Raw genomic sequence first — 21377 nt, forward strand, 5'->3', positions numbered from 1 at the left:
ACTGCGGCCTGTGGGCCTGCATAAGACTGAGCCAGAAAGCATCAGCTTGATTTCCATAGAGCATTTTATAGGAGAATAGCAAGAGCAGACAAGAGGCTTTTACACTTTCTAACTAGCCAATGTGAAAGTGTGACCCAAGCCAATCAAGGATGCATTTGGCTTGTTTAAACGGTAAGTGTGAACGTTCTAAATGTGGGACAGGGCCATGGTGTTGTTTGTGTGATCATTTATCTGGACATCACAACAGTCTGTTAGTAGGACATTAGTGCAAACCTAAGCCATCAGCCCCTCATAGATTGCTAGGGAGCACACCCTGCCAAAAGAACTCCTGAAGGGTGGTCATTTATCTAAAACAAAGTGTCAAGCATGAGGACCTGCAGCTGGGCCTGGGATTAGGTAACCAGCTGAAAGACCTAATTGAGCAGATCGCTGGATTGATTCAGCGGCATTGCCCCGACTGTTCTTAAGCCCAGCAGTAGCACTTGGCCAGTGGTTGCCCAATGCTGTGATTAATCCTTTCCCTGCTTTCTTCCCAGCCTTGCTTCAGTCCTCAGTCCTGCTTCGTTTCTGACTCTGGGTTCCTGACACCGGCTCTGACTCTTCGATCTCAATTCCGACTCCGACCACTAGGATGGATTGCTATTGCTCTAACCACTAGGCCAGAGTGCCCACACCCCAGTCTGTGACACACAGCCTGGCACAATTCCCTTCAATTCATGCATTCTATGAGTAGTAGTTCCTAGTGAATGAGAACTACTACTACTGTTATCTACTTACCTATTGCTCTGAACATAACATTTTGGGGATCACCCTGGCCAGTGAGGGATTCTGTCACCATCTGCCTTGTAACCTTGGATGTCTTAAAGCCATGCTGCTGTGGTTCAGTGCTCCGACACCAGTTCCCACCCTGCAAGCAGGAGGTCCCACCCTGGATTCCACCAGCCTTGTTACTTCTTGCAGAGTGAGCTCAACAATCCCTTCCAGTCCCGAGTGCCCCCAAATCCGGCTCCCCGTGTTCCTCACTACCAGACACTCATGACTTTTCCCTCTGGTTCGTCACTGCCAAAGGTGTGAAACCCGTCCCCGGTTAGCAGTTCACTTTGGTGCATGGACTCCACAGTTTGCACAACAGAGGAGCTGCTCGAGGTGCAAATGAACAAAACGAAATCGATTCAAAGATGAAACAACAAGAAAAAGCAAACACAGGCGAGGTGCACAGAAAATAAACAAAGACACAAGCTCAGGCTTTCCCCATTAGCTAAATTACTAATACAAGTGACCTATTGCCTCTGGACAGGTTGTTCCCAGCATGCCCATTTCCCTAAAGAGGATCCAGTGTTTCACAGAGAGCACCCCACTAAGATGCTGACCCTCAGTTTCTGGATACCCTTCAAATCCCTTCCCCATTAACAGAGTTTTTTCCCTTTTTTCTCAGACTCTGGCAATTCATGGTTGCACAGAGTAGGGTGTTTCCCGCACAAGGGGTTTGTTTTCCAGTTCAAGTTGTTTAGATGTTTGCCCATTAACTGTGATGGTCCAACATTGTCATGTCCTGGCTGGACAATGTTAGATGCTAGGGAAAACACCCCTGCCTGATTGTCTCACCACCCTGCTCTGAGGGGATGCTGCAGTTGCACTGTAGTTACAATTACAATGCTCTACACACATAACCCTGCATACCCAGGACCTGTACACACATCTCCTAATGACCAGCAAGTTCAGGACATTGCAAGCTTTCATAACAGACCTTATTTGACATATTTTGATACACAATAACATTGTCTACAACCTGTTGATTCAGTTGCTTATTTTGGGGGATTCACACCCCGCAGTAGCCCCTCAAGGTGTGTGGACCTTGACTGTCACACCTACCTAGTGAGTTGATGCTGGAGTCGTGGCCACTAGTCATGATAGAAGATTCACCTCTGTCCTCTCTTCTCTGGGCACGGCCTTGGCTACCTTGTTCTCCGACCCCTCAATAGGTTTAATCTCCGTATCATACTACTGTAAAGCTATGCTCCAGCAGAGACATCTGGAATTGGTTCCTTTTGTTCTATGGACCCATACTAATGGAGAGTGGTGTATTAATACCCTGAACTGCTTATTGAACAGGCAGGGTCTGAGTTGTTTCACAGCCCATACTACGGCATAGCGCTCTTTTTAAATTACAGAGTAGTTCTGTTCAGAGGGAGACAGTTTTGGGCGCAGATACACAATAGGGTGGATTTTGGTCATCTTCCCTTGTCTGCATTAATATGGCTCTGAGACCTGTGCTGGATGCATCAACACACAATTCAAACGTTTTCTTGAAATCTTTGATAAAATCTGTTTCACTGCATCAAAACCTTTTTGACTGGCATCTGATCAGACTCCTTTTCTGTTTTTGCTTTCTAACACAGGCTTGTGATAGGAGCGACAGTGTCGCTGAAACCTCCCACAGGCCAATTCACAATAGCTTCCACTTTCAGAGATTTGAGTGGACCTGACCTCCATCCACCCAGCCGAGGGATCTTTGGTGCCCCTACTGTACACTTTGGGTATGTCTAAATAGGTATAAGGAAGGTTTTGGTCATGAGTATGGCCCTACCAAATTCACAGCCATGAAAAACGCATCACAGACCATGAAATCTGGTCTCCCCCTGTGAAATCCAGTCTTTTGTGCTTTTACTTTATACTATACAAATTTCATGGGGGAGACCAGTGTTTCTCAAATTGGGGGTCCTGACCCAAAAGGGGGTCACAAGGTTATTTTAGGGGGGTTGCGGTATTGCCACCCTTACTTCTGCGCTGCCTTCAGAGCTGGGTGGCCAGAGCGCGACGGTGATTGGCTGGGCGCCCAGCTCTGCAGGCAGCAGTGCAGAAGTAAGGTGGCAATACCACACCAGGCCATCCTTACTTCTGCGCTGCTGACGACGGCGGCTCTGCCTTCAGAGCTGGGCTCCCAGCCAGCGGCCGCTGCTCTCCAGCTGCCCAGCTCTGAAGGCAGCACCGCCGCCAGCTGCGTAGAAGTCAGGGTAGCAGCACCGCGATCTCCCCTACAACAACCTTGCAACACCCCGCCCCCCAGCTCCTTTATGGATCAGGCTCCCTACAATTGCAACACCATGAAATTTCAGATTTAAATAGCTGAAATAATGAAATTTACGATTTTTAAAATCCCATGACCATGAAATTGACCAAAATGGACCACGAATTTGGTAGGGCCCTTGTCATGAGGAAGTATCTATAGAAAATATTGTCCACCCAAGGTTTTAAGGTTTTGTCATTTTGAAGTGCAAGATCTTTAAAGCAATGAAGGATTTACATGTCACCAAATCAAAGGTGGTAGAACCATGGAAACGTTTGAAATTGAAAAATCCACAGCAGCAGCATCACAAGAGCTGCAAGCTATAATTGTGTGAAGAGAAAAGGAGGACTTGTGGCACCTTAGAGACTAACCAATTTATTTGAGCATAAGCTTTCGTGAGCTACAGCTCACTTCATCGGATGCTGTAGCTCACGAAAGCTTATGCTCAAATAAATTGGTTAGTCTCTAAGGTGCCACAAGTACTCCTTTTCTTTTTGTGAATACAGACTAACACGGCTGCTACTCTGAAACCTATAATTGTGTGAAGGATCTATATATTGGGGTAATGCCCTAATTAAGTCTGAAGGCAAGAGGGCAGCAATCCTAAATGGCCAAATAAACTAGACAGCAAAGTCCATCAATATGTTCTAGGTGATAAATATTTTATTAAAAGAAAAGGAGTACTTGTGGCACCTTAGAGACTAACCAATTTATCTGAGCATAAGCTTTCATCGGATGAATCCGAGGAAGTGAGCTGTAGCTCACGAAAGCCTATGCTCAAATAAATTGGTTAGTCTCTAAGGTGCCACAAGTACTCCTTTTCTTTTTGCGAATACAGACTAACACAGCTGCTACTCTGAAATATTTTATTGTGCAAATAAATCAACAGCCAAAAAGAAAGCCATATTCAACTACACTAATGCTGTCATGATATTCCCTCCCGCCACCCACAACCTTAATTCTCCCACCGTGAGTCATTTGTCAAAGGTTTAAGATTTTAAAATTAACAAACTACTACAACCACCAACGATCTCATCGACATTCAGATTCAGTGTGGTTCTGGACACACATTATCTTACATGTAAAAAATTTGATCAAAGCTGGGGATGCACCATAATATGCATATAAAAACTCCTTCCAAAAAGAAGCATCACTTAATCTTGAGTGAACAAAAGGGATGAGTTTGAAAATACTGTGTAAGATTTTTCAAGCTGAGTGTAAATACCTAAAACAATTGTGTGAACCGAACTTTGAAAATCTGGACCCTTGTTAGAATTATCCACAAGGGAAAAATACAAGGTGAAAAAACCCCGCAAATACCATCAAGTGTGCTAACAAATAAAGACAAAAGCAGCTAAACATTTTTAAGAAGTTGGCACAAAAGATATGGTGTAGGACAACAAAATAGCAATGTCTAAGTTGCAGAGAAAAATCGGGAACTAGCTAAATACTTAGGTGATCAACTATCAAACACCATGATCTGCAATACAGAAAGAGAGCAATTATTTTTATGGCACCCACCACAGCAGTATGTAGGTGTCACCACAGAAATTCAGGAAAGAAGCCAATAGCGCAGCATCAGAAAACAGTAGCCATAACGATGGCACATTAGGTAAGTTAATGGAGGACAGGTCCATCGATGGCTATTAGCCAAGATGCTCAGGGATGCAACCCCATCCTCTGGGTGCCCCTAGCCTCTGACTGCCAGAAGCTGAGAGTGAACAACAGGGATGGATCGCTCAATGATTGCCTGTTCTGTTCATTCCCTCTGAAGCACCTGGCACTGACCCCTGTTGGCAGACAGGACACTAGGCTAGATGGACCATTGGCCTGACCCTCTATGGCCATTCTTGTGTTATGTTGAATACTAGGTATTCTTGGACACTTGAACTGTAAAATGCTCATTCAAGCAGTGTCTGGAGAATGAGTGAAACAAAGCAAGTTTGTTTGCTCTTTGCAGAAACACATTTCACCATTTGTAACAAGAAATTTTTAACCACCACACACAGACACATCCAGGCTGTAACAGAAATTACCAATTATATTTGTCACAGACATAAATTCTAGTTATAGATCTCTGGTACTCACAAATTATACTTAGAATACAGAATTTCAATCAGTGCAAAATGTACAGTCAAAATTACACACAAAACCATATCGCAAAATATATACAGAATTATTCTAAGAACATAATCTGAGGACAAACTCATGTTTAAATATAAAAGAAAAGTCCACCTCTTTTTATTTTTTAGTTACTACATTTTAGGAACATTAATTCATAGAGACAGACTACCAGCACAGTGGTCTGCAAGGCAGAAAACTAGAAACTAGTTACACCATGAAAACCATCTTTTTTAAGATCAAACCACAAGTAAACACGTGTGATATGCTTTATTAGTTTGAGGCACACAACACAGAAATAGAATTCAACCTCATTAATGGCTACACTTTCTACAAATTGTTTCTAAGAATCATCAGGCAGAAGAACAGAGAATAAGCACTTCACACTAGCCGAATGGTCAGTTTAGCTTAGCTTGTCGGTGTAATCCACGTGGCCCAACACGTTACAACATTCACAAGAAATGCCATAAGACATCATGAAGTACCTTGTTTTTAAAAACTTGTTAAAGAGCTAGTCCAATGAAATCAGCTGCTTGGACCACTTGGAAATGGAAAACACCACAATTTTTCAGCTAATGATAATTTACCACATAATGGAACTTTTGCGTACAGGAGGATAATCAAACTTTTCTATGGCTAACCAAAGGGAATGAACATGTGCTTCTCTGATTTTGATATCAAGATATCAGATCCCTCCACCACCCCCCATCTCAATCTACAACTTCACCGAGGTATCTTACTGTTTGTCTCTCAGCCATTTCCAATTAAAATTTTTCTCTTAGCACTTTTGAAAAGCTGAAATGAGCCAACTACTTCTATGACACAGACCTCACAGGATTTTGCTTTAAAGGAGTTAGGTTTAGATTTTCCAAGCACCTATATTTGCTCACTTTTAATACTTACTCACTAATTTCTTTGGCACCTCTTGCTACTCCCTATTTGGCAAATTTAAAAGCATAAAGGGAGGAGAGCAATTGCGAGAGCAACATTTGCCCAATATAGGATTCTGTGTCCCTTACTGGTGTACACTTGGCCCAAGCGACAGCTGCCTTTGGAAGCAAAGGATGGCTGCATGGCACATTCACTTTAGGCAGACAGGGTAATAATTAGAATTGTCACAATTTTGTCCTTTCATCTGTAGGAATTCATAGATGGAAAGTTAAGCCTCTTAAACAGGTGTTTATATTGTGAATTGCTACAAGAGAAGCGTAAAAGGTCAAGGTGATTAGCACAATACAGCATAAATTGAAGATAAATTAAGCCATATCTTCTGAGAATAAGTTTCCTCTTAATAGATAAGCTAAACATAGAACAGAACTAAGGGTAGTGAAAATATCATTTCACTGCTCTATAAAGAAAAAATGCTTATCTGCTTTGAAATAGATTTTTAAATCATGATAATACACTTGTTTCAAGAGCTCATACCAACTTTTTCAACACTACTTAATTGTTTATAAAACCATCTTATACATTATCAAAAATAAACTTGTCCTTTAGGAAGAAATGTTCAATCTAATACTTTTATCAGCACAAAGTCGGTTCTATCAGTTCATAGCAGAAAAGTGAAAATCCACACTTATATATTTCTGAAGAGTTACTTAAGAGCCCAAACTCAAAAGGCAACGATTCCACTCATGGGCATGGGAAGTAGAAAGAACGCTTCCAAAATATAAACCAGTGCACTGTGTCAAAAGCGAACCAGGGTGCATACAATCAATAGTCACCAATCTGTAAACATCGAAACTGCTGGTCTAATCAGACATTTAGAAACAATTTTTAATAAGTTGTGTTTAAACCATTGCATTCCATGTAATGCCTTTACATTGGTCAGTGCCAAAGCACAGAGAGGTCAAAGAAGTGAAGGCCTTTCAGTTGGACTTCTTATCACACACCCTGTGTGTCAAATTAACTAGCTGTTAACATAATAAATAAATTTAAAATGAATCTCATGCATTATAAAAATGAGTCTATTAAACTAATTCATAGTTTATAATGGCCATAGCCAATTTATAATGGTTTAAAGTTTAAATGAACTTTCAGTCAGTTAGATATAAATATGTATTGCAAAAATGTTACAATCTCCTCTCCTTCCCTAATGGGGCATTAAAAGACAGTACAGTAATTTCAGTGACATGGATGCTAGGGAATGGTACAATTACAAGAATAACTAGCATTTTAAATGGCATTCTACAGACTTCTTTGTATTTTAACCTGAAAGTGCATTTTAAGTCTGCAAAAAGGTTTTCCTTATTTACACTACAAACACAAAAAGGCAGTTCTGCCATACACTAAACAATGTCTGTTCCACATTTACTTGTTAAATGCAAAATGTGTGTAAAATAATGGAAACACAAACAATATGGGATCTATGTTTGAAAATGAGCCAAAGTTCCCAATAGGAATCTGAGCCAGTTCAGTAGTAACTGAAGATCTTTGCATCTCATGGCTGTTGAAGGATGTAAGTGGAAATGAGTGGGTGGTCTCATACCCGCTGCTAGTGAACAGTCATTCAGATCAAACAGCACCATCAGAATTGGCACTAATTAGTCATCAGTTTCAGCAGAAGGGCTGAGAACAAAGGACATGAAGGAGGCACCCACAGAGTATGGCAGAGGCACACAGTCATTGTGGTGGCGGTGTGAAAGCAGCCTGTGTTGTAGACTGAAAAAATTTCTATTTCCAGGTCGTCATACTGCACTTTTCAAAAAAATATACAGCTGAACGATAAACAGGCTGCACAAAATACACAAAGCATCAGGCAACACTATGGTACGTTTTAAAGCATTTGCACGGCTATAGCTTTATCGTTGTTAAACCTTACCATTTTCAACAATTTACCCCAGGTTTATACATTTGCTACAATGGTTTAATTTTGTTTTACATTAGACAATGTTTAGCAATGACTCTACTCACACAACAATAGGTGGGCGACTGGGTAAAACACATATATGCATAAACACATCCACCATTCAAACATTCATCCAATAGTTAGGGTCTGGACTGAGTAGATAAAAATGCCACTTACACAATAAGCTTGTATAGGATATGAAGGATTAATGAGTAAATATCCGTAAGAGTTACTACTAAAAGATTTTCCTAGTTTTTTATTAAATGTATTACACATGAAGGGTTGTGGTTTAGTTTAATATCCAGGGCCTGATTTAAATCTACAGGAAGATATACAGAGGTAAAGCTAAAATATATGCCGATGCTTTTTATAACCAGTGAATCTTGTTAAAAATGCAGGTTCCTTAGATCCATGAGGTCTGTGTTGGGAATCTTAATGACACAGTGTATCTCACGGACCAGCACGTAGGGGCTCAACACATTGTCCAATGATAATCAGACCACTCATGTGTTATCAATAAGGATCGGAAGCAAATGATGTCAGAACGTAGTCACCCAGCTAAATCCACACGAGGATATACTGTGACCAGATGTTCAATTCACCCAGACGACTTGGTCATTTTTTGGCAAAATAAGTCACTGACCGTTCACAAAGATCAATTTAGATTAAGCATCACTAAGTAGAAGCTTATACTACTCTAAACCAGACCATAAGTGTTGGAATAATGTTGAGGGAATAAATTACAACCATAAAAGCCAGAAATTGTGAAGTTATGGCTAAAACTCAGAGCGGACATTTTATCCTTCCCCTGTACTATTCGATAACATACTTATCTATGACTGTATACCTTAAACGTGCATTTTACCTGGGTTGGAAATTTGAGATATTGAATAGCACTTTTAGTGACCCCCTTCTCCTCCCCTACTGACAAGAGCTGGAAAGCCAGGAGGTAGAGGCCAAATGCATCTTTCCAAGCGGGAAGCAGGACAGGCAATACAAGTATGCCCCGAGGCTTGCAGAGGAGGTCATCAGAGAGGGGCCTCGACAAAGGATCAAGCCTGTGCTTGGGACAGCACAGTGTATGTCTCCCTATGAGCCCACAAGGACCACCCACAAGCATGACCCAGCCACACCAGGATTTCACCTCACTCCCAATATCGTTTCTGAGCTCTCTGCACCACGTTTTCTAAACCACTCTAGCTTCAAATTTGTTAATGCTATTTTAAGCATTGGCTGGGGAACTACCGTAAGTTTATATAATTATCACATTTTACAACATTCTCCACTAAGAGCTGATAATGGTATGAACCATGCATTAAAACATCAAAATGTAATTATATTGCATTATCTCACTGGATTTACATAAAACCTAATTATCAGCTGTTACACATGTTTAACGTAACTTATAAGCAATGCCACCTTTCTGCAGGGAAGCCTCCAAGTAATTAATATGAATGCAAAGACTGTACATGATTAACCCTATCCCCACACACAGCAGGTGTAAGTTTGATGAAAACAAAACTACAGCTCTACAATTCCCTAAGCATCTTAGCCTTTTTAATACCTGAAATTGAAACAGCTTAAAAATGGTTACTCCAGAGAATTCTTCTCTGTTTTTAAATTGGTTTGCTTATTCTGTGTATATTCAGTTTTCCATTCCACTTGCCCAAAAATCTGTTGTGTGTTGAAAACATACAGAAGATATTTCAGAATCAGACAAAGAGACATTAAGCTTTAAAAAAAGTATCTATTTTCATTTCCAACGTGCCAATCACCAAACTGTCTAGATACCACATACATCAGACTTCATTTCTGCATGAGCAAGGACCAGAAGCTTCCATCACTTCTTCTATTAACACACAATCCCTATCAGTGTCCTCTCTGGTGGCTGCCTGCCAGGAAAGCACTATTGCACCAGACTATGGGAGGTATGCACAAAGAGATGGATCTTGCACTGTGCTCTAAGTGTGGAAAGAGTCTGGCATTTATAACAATCAGATGGCAGGAAATTCCACAGCCAAAACGTCTTCCACTTAAAATATGCTGTGCAAAGAGTTTCACCTTTGGGATTGTAAACCACACTATTTCAGATAACAGCCACTGCAATGGGGCAGCGGGGGAGTGAGACAGGACTTAGCACATTACGACCTGTGAAGGTCAGGACTAGCAGCATGAAACAGATCCAGAGTATCAATTGGAGCCAGTGTAGGAATGGCGCACTGGTGAGACAGGCTCTCTGGTGTGGCCCGTGGAGGAGAGAGGTTTCTGTTTCTGCATGGTCTTTGCAGTCAACTCAGGTAGAGTCTGCAGATGACAAAAACATTCATGTCCATAGCTAGGCTGCATCAAAGAGAACAGAACTGATCTCTCAACTACTTAAAAGAAGCTAAAAGCAGCTACCTAAAAGCAGCATTCCTGGCCACTGTTGTGCCTTGGGTACCCATGAGCAGTGATGTATTTCCTTAGTCTGTTGACTTCACCCTGAGAGAGCAGAGAGCTTGAAATACAATGCTTTCCTCCTCCCACTATCAGCAGAAGTACCCACACTGAAGCTGAGCTCAAGCCGCTTGCTTTTCATGCACGTACCAATTTCCAAGTGCCGAAGTGGAGCTGATGCTGTGTTAGAAGAGGAAAGATGCACATGAAATATTTGCACCATCAGCATGCAGATATCTCACTCACAACAGAAATCTTGTTCTGATGCTGAATAAGAGGGGATGGAGTCCTGTAGCACTCTTAAGGTCAGAACACGCGGGGAAAAGGAGCAGCTGTCCCATAAGTGAGTAAAAAGCATCTCTTGATGACGGATGGTAGAAACTGTTGTTCGATCAAACCGCATTTGCACTGAAGTTTCAGCTCTGTCCGTGGCAATAAGCTGATTATCAAAGCTGCTGCCATGTCTTAGCCACGTCTGAAGCATGACTAGAAGGTGTCTATAACACTGGTAGAAAACAACTGCTGCGGGCGTTGACTTGCAACCACTCGCTGAGGAGACCGTGAAAAGGGGATGGCTGGCAAGAACACTGGCATCAATTGCTTGCTAAACAAAGGCTGGGCTTTTGCACATTTCACAGTCTACAGAATGCCATTCTGGAGGTAGCCCTCACGTGGGACATGGCTTCAAAGGTCCATTCCACAAGCAGCAACAGTAAGAGTCTTTTCAGAGCCTCTGCTTGAGTGATTGAGCCATGCTACCAGTACGGTCACCATTTTTTTCTGATTTGTTGCCCCCCGAGCAGAGGTGGCTGTAATGTATTTCATCAGTTCTTTCTACAGCCAAGGGTAAGTGTGCCTTGTCGCCTGCTAATAGGACTCAGGTTCATGAGGACATAGCTGGGAGCAGTTCCATTGGTCAAGGACTTACCGTACACAATGCTGAAAGATATTAGTCACCTTTCCCTGTGTGGGGTAGAACTGTACAAATTCCTTCCACCACAATTGTTCTGCATCTTTCCACACTGCTGTTCAAGCCCATTCATTTCCACCTGACTTAGCTCACCAGAGAACCATGGTGAGCTGAGAGTGAAGCAAAGAGAAGGGGTGTTTAGAAAGGCCCATGCGGGAATGGCTGTTGACAACAGATGTAGTGTTCTACCAGATCTTCAGCACATTAGCCCTGGGGCTGGGCAGTATTCTCAAACACCCTGACCCATCAGTCTTCAGCAGGTGGGCAAGCAGTCAGATCACCTTTCTGGGAGGATTGGCATGCCCTAACCTGGGCTTACAACACACACTGGTCCAGCTAGATTACAGTACAGTCACTATGGCCCAGATCCTCAAATGTATTCAGGCTCCACTTCCACTGAAATCAATGTGAGTTAGGTGCCTAAATAGCTTTGAGAATCTGGGCCTACACCCCTTCTCCATGCCCCAAATGCTAAGCTACACTGGCAGCCTGCAAGAAAGAACCATGGCTAAACAGTTGCGGGAAGGCTGTTTTCAGAAGTATACTGGAAAATAGGCCTTTTGTTACTTTATTGCTAAATACTCAGTCATCTGAAGTCACAGCATTTTCTACAGCAACGACGTACATATTGCCAGACGTACAGTCTTATTGAACACACACTATGCATCATAAGAAAACTAATTATTAATTAAATTATTGTGTATTTCCATTTAATGTTAGCCTGCCTCTATGTTCACGTATCGTAGGCTACGTCTACACTACAAGCCAGGGGTGTGAATTCGCTGCTTGCGAACACATCTCACGGTAGCCCAATGAGAGCCAGTGCAGATATAAATAGTAGCGTAGCCATCGTAGCACAGGCAGCAGAGGCACGGCTTAGCTGTGCCAAGCACATGCCTGCCGATTTCAGGCTGGTTTGTACGTGGTGAAGTTCAGCCATGCCTCCACTACTACATACACTCACGCTAGCTTTCATCGAGCTAGCATAGGAAGGGAATCACGCCCCTTGTAGAGAAACAGCCTTAGTGAACTGATAATCAATGAAACAGTCGTTTTCAGCAGCTTTTTACCAGAATTAGTAACCATTCTTCAAGTCTCTGGAGCTCGTATGGAAAGTCATAGTCACAATACATTTACACATAGGGCATTTTTTTTTTTAGAAATTGAATTTGAAACAAGACCAATGAGGACCTGTGGAGGTGTACGGAGTCACCAAAGGTAGAACATGCAGCGGGGGAGAAAAATAAGAGCCCAAGAAGTCTGTCATCTACATATATTACTGAGGCAAACTTTGCCCCCATTTAGTCAAGAGATAGCTGCTGAACTTTACCAGCCCTTCCACAGTGTTTGATGTCTGAAAGAGGCTAGACCATTTCATAACTGTTTAAAGCAGATTTTTGTCCCCATTTACTTTATCCTAGTAAACCATGTTGAAACTATCCTGTCTTAGCCATTTTGACTTGAGCGTTTCAGCACAGGTTTTCTCCTCTGCACACGGCACTCTTCATGTTGGGATCATTATCACGACAGTCATTCATCTCGAGTAACATGATCTCAAACTGCAACGCCTCAAATTGTGTTCTTTGGCCTTACCCAGGAAGGTCACAGTACAACAGCAAAGAGATGCAACCACTACTCTTCTGTTTCTTGGAAGACTGTTGTTCAGGGCTACTTTAACAGAACCTTGTGATGATTTCTCGATGGAAGATTATGTAAGAAAAAGGCAAGAAATTTCTTAACAAAATGAAAATTCTGCAAAACCAAGCGTGAAGAGCTCCATAGGGTAGATCTGTGTTATCTATTGGTACTGGGCAGTGCTTTAGGGAAGGCTACCACAGGCAAACATTTCGAATGAAATTAGTGGTATACAAGTAGGTGTGCATCAGCCACCTAATGAGGCACAATCATTTAACAAAACAAGCAGAACACAGTACTATTACAATGGAATAAAGGGCAGGCTCATTAGGACCCCTTCTTTACCAAACCCCAGCACCCAGCTGTACAGTGCAGGCTCCTTTCATCGACAGCAGTTCTGCTGCTTCTGTTCTGGAAAGGTCCGCTCCATTTAACGTCCCACTTCAGTGACTGAGACACTATCCGTTCTTGTCTCTTTCAAGCTTCCAGTTTTTTTTGGCTTCTGTTTGGATTTTTTCAACATGTGGACCTTCAATAAAACATTTGTAGAGACGATAAACGAAAGCAACAAAACATCTCTTTATTCAAGCAAATTTAAGAAAGGTATGCTTAGGAATGAATAAAATATACATTAATGCTGCAACAGAAAAGCAATTTAATAAAGATACTACTAACTTAACTCTCACTTGTCTTTTTTAACCTCTTATAATTATATCACCCAAGACGACTAACAGAGTCAAGAAAAGCCTAATTTTTGATTTGCTTACTTTGTGCATTTCAGAGCAGTTTCTGTAGAGCGACTCCAAATTACAAAATGTGTATCTCTCTCTCTCGTGCAAGAAGGGAAGAGTTTTTAAACACTAATCCTCTTTACAAAAAAGGTTAATACTTTGAAAGAGGCAAGGCGGGTGAGGGAATATCTTTTATTGAAGCAACTTCTGTTGGTGAAAGAGACAAGCTTCTGAGCTACACAGGGCTCTTTTTTATCTGAAGAAGAGCTCTGTGTAGCTGCAAGTACTTTTCAAATAATAAAGGCACATTCTGCAAACGCCTCTTTTTTTTTTCCCACGACAAAAGCTTGGCATTCAATGAGATTTCTCTAACTCTTTCTGTAGCAACAGATTTCTGCAGTCGTTCTTAAAGGGGTCATTCAACGAACTTCTGTGGCAGGAACTTGTGTGTGTGAGAGTTATCAAATGCACTGACAGTGCAAACGAATCATTTGGCTGCTTCACTGTCAGCAGAAACTTTAATTCCTTGGATGGGGGACACTTTACTCACAACCCCCCAGCCGCTCCTCTCCTTCCCCTCCCGTTGCTCATACGTCTCATTTCTCCACTTTCTTGCTAGCTAAATTCTGTCCATGGATTCCTTGACCACTGAACAGGGAATGCACTGTCCCTCATACACCATGTTCCTCGATTGTCTGAATAACCCTGATCTGCTGCAACGCAAACAATGTAATTAGAACATGGCTCCCTGCTGTCTCATGCGAGGCTAAGCCACATTACCAAACACCCAGGGGACTGTTTTCTTAAACTTGATCTCTCAATACTGTAGTTTTGCTGGTGCAGACAGGCCCTTTAACTAATATATGTGAACTTCTTTGAATTTCATGGTGTAGATTCCATAGCGTATATTCATCCAACAGTGATCACATTATGTTGATTAGTACCTTAAAAATGAAATGCACTAAGAGGATGAGGAGCCAGACAAATAGTAGGAGATGAGTCAAACAAATGGCATGACTTAGACTAAGGAACAAAAACAAACAGGAGAAAACTTTAACGACAACCATTTACATTTTTCTAATGCAAAAAGGCAAACTGCCGAGGCAAGCTTACCTTTGGTCCTGCAACAGAAATGATAATCTGGCCTGGTGGCTGGATCCAGGGCTCTCCATCTACTTGAACAGGTATTGGTTTCAGAAGCGTAACACGAAAGTAAGATCCTTGGGCTATGCGAATCCCTGATCGCAGACCGCCTTGTACTTGACCCTATCAGAATATCAGAACTGCCATTATTTTCTAAAACTCTCTGGTATTTATTGGTACAAATAAGCCTTATAAAAGCAAGGACAGGTGCATATCATGCTTAAGACTTTTGCAGCGCTGGAGTACATCCTGGCCTCTTCCTGTCTGAGGTTTCTACCCCCTAGAAGATTCCAAAATTATGACCTGAAATTTTCAAAAGTAACACCTGCATTAACCCTATGCTGCAGTAAGGCCCTGATCCAGAAGGTGGCTCCAAGCCAATGGACCTCAACTTCATCTGAGCGCCACTGAAGTCAAAGGGGCTCCCTGCTGCTGCCAACTTATTTGTAGGATTGGGGTCTACATTTATAAAGGAGTCCAAGTAATTGTTATCCTCAGCCTACCACATTTATTAGGATTTGTTCAAAAATATTTTTGTCTCAAAAGACACCTAAAAAACCCATAGAAAATAATGAGATTTTAAATTAGTTAAAAATAAAGAATTTTAAAAATCATATACAGAATCAACTATATTATAATAAATTCAAATAAAGTCTAGTGCTAAGTGCTCTGCCATCATAGGATTTTGCTATCTTAAGGTAATAAATCATAGAATCATAGAATATCAGGGTTGGAAGGGACCTCAGGAGGTCATCTAGTCCAACCCCCTGCTCAAAGCAGGACCAATCTCCAAATAAATCATCCCAGCCAGGGCTTTGTCAAGCCTGACCTTAAAAACCTCTAAGGCAGGAGATTCCACCACCTCCCTAGATAACGCATTCCAGTGCTTCACTACCCTCCTAGTGAAAAAGGTTTTCCTAATATCCAACCTAAACCTCCCCCACTGCAATTTGACACCATTACTCCTCATTCTGTCATCTACTACCACTAAGAACAGTCTAGATCCATCCTCTTTGGAACCCCCTTTCAGGTAGTTGAAGGCAGCTATCAAATCCCCCCTCATTCTTCTCTTCCGCAGACTAAAATATCACAGTTCCCTCAGCCTCTCCTCATAAGTCATGTGTTCCAGTCCCCTAATCATTTTTGTTGCCCTCCACTGGACGCTTTCCAATTTTTCCACATCCTTCTCGTAGTGTGGGGCCCAAAACTGGACACAGTACTCTAGATGAGGCCTCACCAATGTCGAATAGAGGGGAACAATCACGTCCCTCAATCTGCTGGCAATGCCCCTACTTATACATCCCAAAATGCCATTGGCCTTCTTGGCAACAAGGGCACACTGTTGACTCATATCCAGCTTCTCGTCCACTGTAACCCCTAGGTCCTTTTCTGCAGAACTGCTGCCTAGCCGTTCGGTCCCCAGTCTGTAGCGGTGCATGGGATTCTTCCGTCCTAAGTGCAGGACTCTGCACTTGTCCTTGTTGAACCTCATCAGATTTCTTTTGGCCCAATCCTCCAATTTGTCTAGGGCCCTCTGTATCCTATCCCTACCCTCCAGCGTATCTACCTCTCCTCCCAGTTTAGTGTCATCTGCAAACTTGCTGAGGGTGCAGTCCACACCATCCTCCAGATCATTAATGAAGATACTGAACAAAACCAGCCCCAGGACCGACCCTTGGGGCACTCCACTTGATACCAGCTGCCAGCTAGACATGGAGCCACTGATCACTACCTGTTGAGCCCGACAATCTAGCCAGCTTTCTATCCACCTTATAACCTTAAATGCCGCAGGTTATTTAATGTATTATGTTAGTAATTCCTTTTATCATTTTTCTCCTTATAATTTTATTGAGAAGCTTATGAACAATGTGGAATAAGTTTACAAGTTGAAAGGGGATGTAAAAGCAAACCTCCAATAAATGAGTTTCAAATTGGTAAGCTGCAACAATATACGTAGTACCAATGATCCACAGCCTAATAAAGCAACCAAGGAAGCAAAAAATGAAGCCATCTCTACCTATTCTAACTTCATTTTTTAAGTTATCAGCCTTTGAAATTTCATTCACCGTCCACTTCTATTTTGAAAGAGAGAAAACAAAAGCACCCGACTGCCCTAATCTATATCTCTCATTGTTTTGTGCAGCTAACATCTCTCTAAATTAAACAGTCCTATTCTTTATACGGACGTCTTTCAGGGCTTGATTCAAAGCCCTCTGAAATCACTGGGAGTATTTCCATTTACTTGAACAAGTGGTACAGCAGACCCCTCAATGCCTCAAACTTTTTACCATCCAGCTCCAGCTTCCTTCTATATATTGCTGAATTTGGGCACCTGAACAAGAATTTCCAGAGCAGGCTTCAAAAGCTGTCTAAGCCCACTCTCCAATGGCTATCACAGCCACTGCCCCACAGCATAACAGCCAACTACTTTTGTAATCTAACTTGACTAATATATTTTGTATTCTTACAATTCTTGGCATTTGTGTTCTGACTTTTAAGTGCTTCATTTTACAACCTAAAATTATTTTTTGAAGGTGTTTTGAGCAAAATATTTACCACAGGGCAAATTCACAGAGATGCTTAACATGGGTTAAGTGAGGAGTCACTGTTTTCGCTTGCTCAGTACCCCCAAACCAACAAAAAGCAGGCTCAGCACTAACTTACCATGTGCACAACTCCAGTCACCCCCACAACTTCCAGTAAGCCATCATCGATTCTTGGTTTCTCAAATCGATTATCATGGTCAGATCCCCAGAGATCAGCTCCAGACCCCCAACTGGAACATAGCACACAAGCGTGGCCGCTGAGAGTATGTCGGAATCTGTCAAGACTCAAGCAGTATCCAAATATCTGATCGGTTAACAATTTAGGAAGCCATTCTGCTCTTCCACAGATTCTCCTTGAGTGGGGTTAGGGATTTCTCCTTTTCCACTTTACAAAACACGGCATTTGCTTTCCTAAAATTTGGTAACCTCTTGATAACACTGCTGTGGGGGAGGGAAGGGGGAAGAGGTGAAAGCAGTGGGGGAGGGCTAAGTAGGTTTTCAGCTGAGAAAAGTGGATAAGAGGGAAACAGCCTCATGTCATTTTGGGTTGCTGGAAACCACAGGTTAAACCTGTGAAGTCTTAACTTTTATGATTACTACTCAGAAGGTTACCAGAATTTTTGGTAATGTCAATATGTTTTTTCTTTCGGAAGACATGATATGTTGAAGGGAAGCTAAATACTGAGAAACTGCTCTATCAAATTATTACATTTAGGCTTCAAATAGCTTTGTAGAATTAAGCAAATCAAAATCATTCCCCTGAAATCCTGATGCCAGTGGGAAATTAATATAATTTTACTTCCTAGAAAAGGCTTGAATTTCCAGTAAGAATAGTATGTTTGCATCTCCAATACACAGCTACTGCTCAACAGTGGATATGATTTTTTTCCTTTTCTAGTTCTCTCAGGAATAAAAAAAAAATAGATTTAAAAAGAGAGAAAATCTCTAACTCTTGAAGCCATGACCTAAATTAGAACAAAAAGTACAGCCAATTAACTTCTCTTTACAGAGAACCCTAATTAATAGAGCCTTTTAAGATAGTTGCCACAGTTAAATGGCACACATTTCAGTAACTAGTACACATTTGTGCAAACAAAAAGAAAGCCTGCATGCAATGTGCGGGAGTTGGTAAAAGTTACTAGAAACAAATGTTATGAAATAGGAGTAGAGATAGCAAAGTGGTTCTCATTGCACTATAAAAACAAGGGTTAGTTTCTATGAACTCAGGCCAGGACTTTCAGAAGAACTGAAGCGAGTTATCTGTCCGAATCTCATACCAGTTGAGCAGCTAGCTGCCTTACGCACCTTTGAAAATCCCAGCCAAAAAAAGTAAAGAAAACCCCTTTCATCTAGTTCTATTGACCACAGAGATTTTGGTGAGTACAACAGGGTGTTTGATGTGTACCGACACAGACTCATTTCTCACAGTTTTACCTGGGGATATTAATGAAAATAAGTCCCTCGATACTTGGTAACTCAACTTCATGCTGGTCCACTTTAAGTTTTATATCTCTGTGAAGATTTCTGGTGTGACTTATCCTCTGCAGTCCAACTTTTACATATACTCCTTTGTTGTGAAACCTATGAACAGAATAGCACTCTGTCACTGCAAGGTTTGACACTATACTGTGGCACTGTTTTAATCATGCTCATTTAAGCTAACACTTTTCTTCTAATTTTGGAACACGTTAATTTAAAGTTTCCTTTAACTAAAACCACACTTAAGTCTTCTTGTTTTAATCAACAAATCAAGCTATTTCAGGTGATAAACTGTTACTTCATATAGATTTTAATGAATAGACAGAAAGATAATTTAGGAATTAGGCATAGAACACATGGAAACATATACAAGTAAATATTCAGAACTGCCTTTCAGAAGGCTTTCTGCTTGAAAATAATTTTATTTTAATCAAAATCGACTACTTTGAAAACTGAGTGTGAAAACACGGAATAATTAAAATTGGCACTGTGCCCATAAACCATCAAGAGTCTGGATAAACAGAGCGCTAAATAAGTCATTTGAAAATATAAACTGCCCAAGCTGAAGTGAGAAAAATTTCTAAATACTTATTATACTGATAACCCCCAACAATTCTGTGATGTAGCTACTTGCAAGTGTTCCAATTTTACAGCGAAAAAAACTGAGGACAAGGTTAATGCCTTGTTTACAATATTTTTAAATGTTATTTTAGCAAATACATTTTAATTAAGTGCTGTTTAAAATCAGGTTAGTAAAATGACAGCTATGGATAAGTCGTCTGCAGGCATCTCTAGATCTAAACGCACGAGCCTCCACTGTTTGAACTAAAGGATCAGATCCACTAGCTTGTAGACAGTAGTAGTAGACAAACCCCTGTGGTACTCTAGTCACTAAATAGGTGCAAAGAACCACACTATGTTAGCAGGGATTACATCAGCTCCTCGGTCAGACAGCATCTTTAAAAACATTAGCTGGGTAGGGTGTGCTAACATATTTTAAATAGCACTTAATTAAAACATGTAACCCACCTCCCCACCCTCCATATTAGCTAACTATTTATTTGTTTAGGAATTTTTAACAGATTTACCATGCCATGCAAATATCACAGAGGAAATACTTTCCCCTAGTCTAGAGAAGGCTTAAAGATGGCTTGGTAAATGCAGTAAGGGCGAAGTTGTGTTTTAATACTGTAGCTGGGAGAGATGAACTGTAAGCACCCCCATAGGCACACTCCATAGGACTCTCACACAGAAAATAAAGCCTGAGACATCTGGCTGTCTCAGCGGGTAAATCCCTCCCCCTGAAGCTTTCTAGGAAAAAATGCCATGGAATAGCTGTGTCCAGCGGGGCCCTGGTGAACTAAGCAGGTAACACCTGAGAGTTACGTCGTGCTTCCTGCGGACTCAGGAAGACCTCGTGCATCAGTTCACATTTTCCAGGTTCTCGTCACAAGAAGGAGGGCTAGAAACGTATTTTAAAACAAAAGCTGGATTCTGCAGCACAATTCCATGGGGCCCTGTCAAAAGTCCCTTCACCAGGGAGCACCAGGGCTGTTATGCCACCGCCTTAATACTCCTCCTCACACATTTCGGTTCTCTAGAGAGAGGACCAGAATGTCAGTTTTGCCTCCCAGATACAGGCAGGAGCAGAGCAACCACATCCGAGCAGCATGTACCTCAGGATCAGTAAACAGAACAACTGCACCTTGACGTGGCGGTGACCACAACCACCACTTTTTTAAAAAGCAGTCCAAGGTGATAGACCAGGTGCAGGGACTTACAGTTCATGAACAGGGAAGCTCGATCAATAATTGAGTCGTTGATAACCTCCTTCGCATTTAAGTCCTTAGCTTGTTACCATGGTGACTGCCGTAATAAGTCTGTGACCCCAAAGCCCCTTTATGCCAACTGTTAAAGGACACACTCTGCACATCTCAGTCAGAATATTTAGCCAAACATCGTGTCTTGTTAAGTATCATGTAAAAACTGGTATCATGTGGGTCACTACTATCACTGTGTGATATATCTACGGGTGGCATGTAAAGAGTTGCGTGCGCATGCTGGGAATACTTTCCTAAAATATGCTTTGGGGGAAGAGTAGATAAACAAGTTTGCTCTTGACAAAGGAACGTTCGTTTGCCTGTGTCTGCAAAGTAAACTGAGCAATGAAAGTTACACTGACATACAAATCAACTGGGAGGCTGGGAAGTGACCAGGAAGAAACACACAGCAGGGGAGAAGAACTTATCTGGGGATACACATTTCGAAGGTTTACTAGACTATAAAAAGAAGGGGATAGAAGCCCTTATGTATACATCACTTAAGGAACAAAAGAGGCCAGAGCTCTTGGAATCTGTGAAAGGTGGATCCTTCAGCAATCTGGGTCGAAGACTCTGGGAAC

At 41.6% G+C, this 21377-nt stretch overlaps 1 protein-coding gene across 1 annotated transcript in view; it reads right to left on the reverse strand.

The window, feature by feature from the left end:
- Positions 1 to 5120: 5120 nt before the first annotated feature.
- The window catches only part of DGKQ (diacylglycerol kinase theta), a 169913-nt gene continuing 153656 nt past the window's right edge, over positions 5121 to 21377 (reverse strand). Inside the window, 4 exon segments of the mRNA XM_077818055.1 lie at positions 5121 to 13606; positions 14922 to 15074; positions 17616 to 17727; positions 18932 to 19078. Of these exon segments, the coding sequence (XP_077674181.1) occupies positions 13508 to 13606; positions 14922 to 15074; positions 17616 to 17727; positions 18932 to 19078 (511 nt within the window). The 3' untranslated portion in view covers positions 5121 to 13507.

Source organism: Eretmochelys imbricata, chromosome 5 (assembly GCF_965152235.1).
Source record: "Eretmochelys imbricata isolate rEreImb1 chromosome 5, rEreImb1.hap1, whole genome shotgun sequence".
In the NCBI taxonomy this organism is placed as follows: domain Eukaryota; kingdom Metazoa; phylum Chordata; order Testudines; family Cheloniidae; genus Eretmochelys; species Eretmochelys imbricata.